Source organism: Hydra vulgaris, chromosome 01, assembly GCF_038396675.1.
Source record: "Hydra vulgaris chromosome 01, alternate assembly HydraT2T_AEP".
Classification (NCBI taxonomy): domain Eukaryota; kingdom Metazoa; phylum Cnidaria; class Hydrozoa; order Anthoathecata; family Hydridae; genus Hydra; species Hydra vulgaris.
The window spans coordinates 55,015,336-55,024,373 of NC_088920.1; the positions used below are offsets into that span (position 1 = coordinate 55,015,336).

At 28.7% G+C, this 9,038-nt stretch overlaps 1 protein-coding gene across 1 annotated transcript; it reads right to left on the reverse strand.

Annotated features, from left to right (window-relative positions):
* Positions 1–7,288: 7,288 nt before the first annotated feature.
* On the reverse strand, positions 7,289–8,095 carry LOC136074559 (uncharacterized). Its single transcript, XM_065786891.1, has one exon. The coding sequence runs from the start codon at positions 8,093–8,095 to the stop codon at positions 7,289–7,291; it is 807 nt and encodes a 268-aa protein (XP_065642963.1).
* Between the last annotated feature and the right edge of the window lie 943 nt (positions 8,096–9,038).

Below are 9,038 nucleotides of genomic sequence, written 5' to 3' on the forward strand. Positions count from 1 at the left end.
CAATAATTATTTCGAGTTTTAAACCAGTCGAGCTCGAGAAACATGTAAAACGAGCCGAGCCCAAACAATACTAAACCTTAACGAGCCGAGCTCGAACAAAGAATCTCATGTTCGAAACGAGCTCGAGCCGAGCCTGAACACACTTAGTATGTAAACGAGCCAAGCCGAGCCCTGGCAAGCTTGGCTCGTTCGGCTCGATTTACAGGCCTAATGAGGAGGCTACGTAATAGTGGTTATAAGTTGAATTATAAAAATCTGCTAATACTTCTACATCAGCAAAAAAAAAAAAGTTAAGAAATTATTGAATTGAAATGTAATTAATTCTTTAGTTTCTATAATACTTGTTTGTTTTTTAATGAAAGTTTATTGCTAGGAAACTCCTTTTTTGTTTTTATCTAAGTTAGATTTTTGTTTGTTTTTATGTTATTTTGTTGAACATTTGTTGTTTTTTTTTTTAAATAAAATATTATTGTATTTTTATATCTTAAAAATAGAACTTAAATATTCTAAAAACATAGGATTTAAAATAATAAATTAGTTAAAATAATAATCCTTGTTACTTAGATTTTTCTGTCTTTAAAATCTTTGAATGTATTAGTTTAATAAACAACTCAAGTGGTTGTGAATTCTCTCATAATCAAAGTATTGCTGCTCAATGAAAATACTACTTTTTTACAATTATAATTTTTTTGTAGCCAAATAGAAATTAACTAGTAATTTTCTGTAAACTATGCGAGGTTTATATTTACAAAGTATTGTGTTGCAACTTACCCTGTTCACTGATGCAACCTGCTCCTACCCTACCGGTAGAAGCAGGTTACCTACCCTACCGGGTAGGGGAGACAGGGGCTAAGTTGCAACAAAATTTTTTGGTAAGCTATAGAAGCATCTAATATGACAAAAAAAGAATTATTGTCAAAATGGAGCGGATTAGCACCCTTGATCCTAATGCGTTTATGCACCTTTGATCCTATGATCAAAGGTGCATACACACACACACAAAATGTTTAACCAATAAAGTAACGTACAAAATGTCATATTGTTTTTAAATAAATTTTTTTCTTCCAAAATAATTGAAATGAAGATTTTATACTACTTAGTGTTTTTGTTTTTGTTCTCTTATATACTTTTCTCTTATAATACTTTTATTCTCTTATAATACTTTTATATAATATAATTGTATTGTATTCATATATATATATATATATATATATATATATATATATATATATATATATATATATATATATATATATATATATATATCTGTGTCTGTTTGTTAATAAAAAAGATCCAAATAAGTAAAAATCTTTATAAATGTTCATCCAAAAATTAGGAATATAGCAAAACTATATAAATATGTTTCATTTTTTTACAGTTAAATACGGTGTATTATAAAAAAAGAAAAATCAATAGACCACCAAGAGGTAAAGTTAATGAAAATGAAATGCGAGCAGCTGTTAATGCAGTTCTTAATGGTGGTACATTTTATCGTGTAACTAAAGAGGGGTGAATCAATTTAATGACACTTAAGAAATATGTAAGGAAATGTCAATTCAATCCAAATACAGTCTGCAAACCTAACTTCATTACCATGCAAATCTTTACCAACAAAGAAGAAACGAAGAAGTCTTTATTATCTTTATTTTATTTTTTAAGGGCTTTAAAACTTCACTATGGAATGAGTTATCTTTATAAAATCCAGAAGCTACAAGTATAGCACGAGCAACTACTTTTAATTGTTACACAGTCGGAGAATCTTTCACCAATCTAAAAGATGTTCGTCTGCGACACAAGTTTCAGCTACAAAACATATATAATGTTGATGAGACAACTGTTCAAAAGCCAGTTAAAGTAATTGCTGAAAAAGGAGATAAACAAGTTGGAAGGATAACTTCAGCAGAAAGAGGGACATAGGTAACAGTTTGTTTTGCACTTAATGCAATAGGAAACTTAATCCCTCCATTTTTTATTTTTCCAAGAGTTCATTTCAAAGGAAGTATGATAAATGGTGATCCACCTGGATGTGTTGGGGTTGCAAACCCATCTAGTTGAATGAATGTTGCACCGTTTTTAGAGTGGATGAAACATTTTATTCAAAATGTGAAATGTTCATTGACTAATCCAATACTTTTACTTCTTAACAACCATGAGAGCTATGTTTCAGTTGTGTGATTAGATTTAGTTAAAAAAAAATGGCATAACTATGCTTTTTCCACCACATTGTAGGCACAAGCTGCAGCCATTAGATCGGTCAGTTTATGGGCCACTGAAACGTTTTTACAATGCAACCTGTAATGATTGGGTTGTATCTAATCCAAGACCGATGACCATATATTATATAGCTGCAATTGTAAGGAAAGCTTATGTACAAGCTTTTACTTTGTCTAACATTTCTGCAGGATTTGTTTTGGCAGGAATTAAACCTTTTAATCCTAACATATTTTCTGATGAGTTTTTGGCTTAATATGTAACAGACCGTCCAGAACCTATTACTGCTAACCCATTTCCAGGTGTTGTTGATCCAGTTTCTGCTTTTGTTCATGCCCCAGCTTTTAATCAATCATTGATGTCAAGTCTGTCGTCAGGTTCAGCTTGTAGTGTATTGCCTGTTCAGCCTATACCTGACCCTGGAAGTCAACTATCCAGTGTTTCTATTAATATCTCTCATCAAGCAAGTCTAGAAAAAATTAGGCCATTCCGAAAGCTGGATCAAGGAAGTCCATTAAAGGACGTAAAGCGTCAGCGTACCCAAATACTCACAGACACTCCTATTTGAAAAAAACTAAATAAGCTTCAGGAAATAAAAAATAGTCTCAGTCAAAAAAGAAAAAACATGAAACGTAAAATAAGATCTTCATGACAAGGAAAAGAAAACTTGATCTTAAAAGTAAAGAAAAAAAAACGTTGAGCCTCAGTAAAAAATAACATATTTTTCATTGCTTTCAACATTGATTTTTTCTTCTTTTAAGAAAGATAAATTTGTAGTAAAATTAATAACTTTATTGGTATTTATTAAGACATAGTTTAGACGACTTAAAAATAATTCTTACACATTTATGGTATAAATTTGATCTCGGATCAAGTATACATACATAGGATCAAGGGTGCATACTGGTATGCACCCATGATCTTAATTGAGCGTTTTTAGTTTTTATAATTTTAAATCTACTTAAAATATTCTGGTAAAAAAATAATTATTGAATTATAATAAGGAATAAAATTTGCTATTATGTACTGTTACTTTAGAGATCTAGATGAAAACATATATTCAGTAAATTGATAGATTTTTAGGATCATGGGTGCATACTCTCCCCTAATATATTAGACCAAAATCGGGGTAAAAAGTAATTGCACATAGTTACTTCATATACTATTACGTTACTATTATTACGTTCTATTTTACAATACATAGTTCTTTGATGACAAAATGTTCTCTTATAGTATTTAAAACAATTCTTTCTATTTTTATTTTTTTTTTTTAACTTTTAAGCGGCAATTACCATATCCTCAGCATTATTTAAGTTTAGCAACCATTGTTTAAAAATCTCCATTAATGAGACAATTCTGACCATCAATGAGACAATTCTGACAATTAAGAAAAGCCTTGTCCATATAATTCAGAAAAACATTGTCCAATTCAGAAAAGCCTTGTCGCACAGCATTTACAGCCCTGGTGTTAACGTCAAAACTTTTTTGTTAAATGTTGATAGATACTTTATATAACTACATTTAATACAGCTAACATGCAATTAAGTAGTTAGAAGATCTTTCTTTTTTTTCATGTTCAGAAAAATAACTTTTTTTTTTTTGCCACAAATTTATAAAAGTCGTAAACCATAATATAAATACAAATAGCAGGGACAAGAAGAAGACATAAATCGGTCCTAAAGTCCTACTTTAACTTTTTGTTTTTGTATTGGTTAAGAAAAAATTAAAAAAAAAAGAATTAGTACAAAGGAACTATATTACTAAAAAGCATGCAAGCAAATACGCATAATTCTGAAGCTTTCCTTTTAAACCAGCATATACCTTGTAATATGTGAATTTTTATGAACCATAATTTTTTTTGTGTATATATATTTTTTTTTTAAAAAGTAGAATTTAAGCGATAACAAGTAGTACAATCCTTTTTTAAGATCGTCAAGCATATAATGACAAATTTCAGTAGTTTTTGCTTCAATTTGTTCTTAAACTCATTAAGCGTAGAAATTGTTTTAAGTTCATTAGTTAATATTTTATTCCATAATTTCGGCCCTCCAGTAGAAATTGAAAATTCAGTTGCCGCAAAATAACTTTTGGGTTAAATATAACTGTTATTTGAAAATCTGGTTTGATATCTATTCTGATTTATTTTGAATAATGGGTAAAATATTTTAGGAGATATATTTTAATAATTTTGAACATAAATATGAGAATTTGATAGATATTTAATTGATAAACATTCATTATATTTGAATTAACAAATAATGCTTGGGAGTGTGTATAACGGCCCACGTTGGAAATGATTCTGATTGCATGCTTTTGTTTATTAAATAGTTTTTTTATTTTATTTTTATTTGTACTGCACCAAGCAATATTTGCATAATTAAGATGCCAATGAATAAACGAGAAATATAAAAGCTTTAAGCAAATTAGATTTAATAAAGGCTTAGCTCTGCATAGCAGACCTATGTTCCTTGAGATTGGATTTTTGAGATACTGTATGTGACCTCTCACGTCACATTTTCATCAAAAGTACGCCGAGAAATTTTAAAGTGGTTTCTTTTTTTATGTCCTGATTGGCAATACAAAGTTTTGGAAGTTGATTGATTGGTAATACAAAGTTTCAAAGGAATTTTATCTCGGTCATGATAACGATGGAAAAAAGTATATTTTGCTTTGGTTACATTTAGAGATAATATGGTTGCATTAACCATTCAGTAAGATTTAACAGCACTTTGTTTACTGACTTAAACAGAATATTTATATCATTATGTGCATAAAATAGATTTGTGTCATCTGCAAATAAAATTGTATCTAGTTCAGTACAAACTTTGCTTAAATCATTAATAAAAATGAGAAATAGGAGTGATCCTAATATAGATCCCTGAGGAACCCCACGTGTTATGTTCATATTAGTTGTTTTACCTTCATTATAAGAAATGTATTGTTTTCTATTTGACAAATAGCTTTTAAACCACGCAATATTTATATGTTTAATACCATAGTTTTCTAATTTTGTTAATAAAATGTAATGATCGGCTGTGTCAAAAGCCTTACTGAGATCAATAAATACACCTAATGTATATTTATTTTCATCAAATGTCTTAAAGATATCATGAACAAGATGAACAATAGCCTGATCAGTAGAATGGCTCTTTTTTTTAAACCCAAATTGCTTACCATAGAGAATATTATTTACATCTAAAAAGTAATATAATCTTTTATGCATAATGTGTTCTAATAACTTTGAAAAACATGATAGTATGGAGATAGGCCTGTAATTGGAGACACTAGTCTCATCTCCTGATTTTAGTATAGGTAATACCCTTGCAACTTTAAGTTTATCGGGAAAGATTCCTTGGTTTCAAGAGAGCGTAAATATATGCAAAAGCGGAATTTTTAAATAAGGCATTGATTTAGTTACTACATTACTGCTTACATCATCAACTCTATTACCTTTATTTGGTTTAAGTAAATACATGGCCTCAAGCAATTCTGTTTCTGTTAGCTGTTAGGTATTATTTTCGATTGTATTATTATTAGAGTTTAGGTATGATTTGAAGCAAGTTTTACTTTTATTTATTTTTGATGCTAAACTTGGACCTGTGCTAACAAATGCATGGTTAAACAAATTAGCAATTATTGCGTCCTTAATAATTTCACAGTCATTTATAATTAGTTTTTTTGGTAAACAACTAATATTCATATCTTTTTTACCTATAACCTCTTATTTTCCATGTATCTATAACCTATTATGTTCCAAGTTTTTGTATATCATTTTTTGTATTTTAGTAATTGGCTACAATCGTCACAATAAGACGGTTATAGTTTTTATAGTTGTTTCATTTTTAAAATTTCTTTTTTTAATGAACTTCTTATACAATCGTTGCTTTTTTTTGAAGATTTATGATTCTGGGTGTTATTCAGAGATTTTGTAGAGTTTTTGTTTTAATAAATTTAGTTGTTATTGGGAATGCTTTATTGTAGTAACATTCAAGTATATGATAAAATTTATCAAAAGCTTTATTACCATTTTTTGTTTTTAAAACAGAAAATGGTAATAAAGAAAAACACCCAGTGTGTTGTCGATAAAAGGCTCAAGAGAAGCGTCCTTAATAACTCGTTTTTTAGTTGTTACTTTTTTGGAAGGTTGATTTAACGATTTTTGTGCTGCTATAAAAACCGGAAAATGATCAGATATGTCTGTAATAAAAATTCCAATTTTAATTTTTATGTTTTAGAAATTATTAATTATAATTTGATCAATTAAAGTAGCAGTATTTTTTGTAATTCGAGTAGGTTTATTAATAGTTGGAATAAATCCATTTTGAAACATAATATTGAAAAAAGTTCTGACGTCTTTGTTTTTGTTGTATTCAAGCAAATCTAAATTCAGGTCGCCTACGAAGTAAACGCATTTGCCACATAATTCTTCGCTTATAATTAGGCCTTTAATTTGTTTGTTAAATGCTTTTTTATTACCAGAAGGCGGTCTGTATATAACGTGTACAGAAGGCGGTCTGTATATCACGCGTTCTTGCAAGTTTTGTTTACAGCTTCAATTAATAACAATTCTAAACCATGCGTAACAGCAAAGTAATTTTTGGGTAGTTTGAAATCTAAAGAGTTGCGGACTAAAAAACACAATCCTGCACCTGTTTTTTCTGAGTCTCTAATTTGAGGAAAAACTTTATAATTATTAAGTTGAAAAGAAGAATTGTTTTCAATTTCCTTATTTTCAATTTTTCTTAACTTGTTTAAATTTTTCAAAATTTTTTTGGAGGCTCCTAATATTGAGGTGAAGGATAGATAATGCAGTTGAATTTATGTCAACAGTAATACTTGAGATATCTGAACTATCGTAAGGACTTATATTTATTAATCCCTCCTCATCATTATAAAATTTAATATCTATATCTGATTGATTTTTTAACGGTATATATTTGTTTATTAGGAAAGGTTCATGATTATTTATGTTTTTAATATTATTAAAAGCGCTATTATCAAAATTATTCCCAAATAATCGATTAGGTTCCAAAAATATAAACTTAAGATAACAAGAATAAATTTAAAAAAAAAAAAATTACTTTTCCTTTCGAATCCACTCACGGACGATTAGTTCATCGTAAGATATTATTGCAAACTTGCCAAGCTCTCGTTCCTTTTTCATTCGCTCTTTTAGATCTTTTCTTATTAGTATTGTTTCTGCGCAGTAATCTTCATTAACGTAAACTTTTTTTCCTTTTAATTTTTGGACGATTTTTAAAATAGCAACTTTATCTTTATAATTTAGAAGTTTTATAACAACTGTTCTAATCTTTTTCGAGTCTCTAATCCCAGTTCTATGGGCCCGTTCATTTTTTATATTTTTCAATCCAAGTAAATCTTCGAAGAGTTTTTGCACTTTTAATTCAGTCTCATTCCAATTTTCGTTTTCACTTTCTTTTAATCCGTCAATTCTCAAGTTATTTCTTCTTAAGCGGTCTTCTATTTCCCTAAGTTTAATTTTTATTTTTGTGATCTCACTATTATCTTTTATCTTGTTATTAATTTCTTTTGTTTTTTTCTTCAGTAGTTCTAATTTACCTGAGATAATATCATCGTTTGCATGAATAAATTTCTGCATTTCACTGAATTCAGTTACCAACAACGTCACGGAATTATTTGTTAATTCAAGCTCATTTGTAAAGGCAATTATTTTAGTTGAGTTATCAATATTATCTTTATCATTCTTATTAAGTCGTTCAGTAATAATTTTCATGTTTGAAGCTGTTATGGAAGCAAATATTTTTTCGTGCTCTTTTAATAATCTTCTAGTTTTGTTTAGGATGTCGATTTTTTGCTTTTCAAGCATTTCAGAGAATAATTTTTCGATACAGTTTATACCCATAACAAGAATTTGAACGATACCAAGAAAATAGAAGAAAAAAGTTTTTAATAATAGTAAAAATAACAACAAAAATAAAAAATGTTTCAGCTAAAAAATTTCTAAGCTTTAAAACGCGTCTGCTCTCTATTGAAGACCTTTTATTGTGATTGAGTGTTAGGAGTGTTTTACTTTGGACATATATAATTTGGATCTCTTAAATAGAAACTACAGAGCTGAGTATTTTTAAACCAATTAAACGATATCATGAAACTAAGTCAGTAGATAAAGTTGGTTTATTTTTTATAAAAAGGTATTTGCTATTTTTTCAGCAGTACAATTATTTTTCCAGAACCAAGTAAGTTAAAATCAACAGTTCTTTTTTTGTTTTACATTTAAACTTAATTTACACTGACCACATGTAGAAACATTTATGTTCCGATCTATAACATTTGATTCTATATTGTACGTAACCTGTTGCGGATCCAGGAATTTTTGGTGGAGCAAGGGGGGGGGGATGTTAAAATATCTTTGTGTTTCGCGTCTCCTACAAAAAAAAAAGTTCTCAATTTTTATGATATTTTAAGACTTTCAGATTCTGGTTCGGGGGGAGGGGGATGCATACCCCATCACCCCCTGGATCCGTCACTGTACGTAGCCATATCTATATTCTAATAAACATTCTTACAAACAAGTTCTTCTTATTTTAATTAAAAGTTTTAGTTTCTTTTTTAGTTTCTTGGTCATTTCAATTTAAATTGTTATATAGCTCAGCAAACCTAACCATTTTTTAAAAAAGTAGTTCACAAGTTTATGAAAATTTTTTGCATAAAAGTATAAAATAATATATTTTTCAAAAGATTTCTTAATTCAAATGGGGTTTTTAACCTAAAGCTTTTAAATTAATTGCTTAAAACCAATGGCGAATTATTCCACAAAGGTATATTTTGCTTGGTCTCTTAAACTG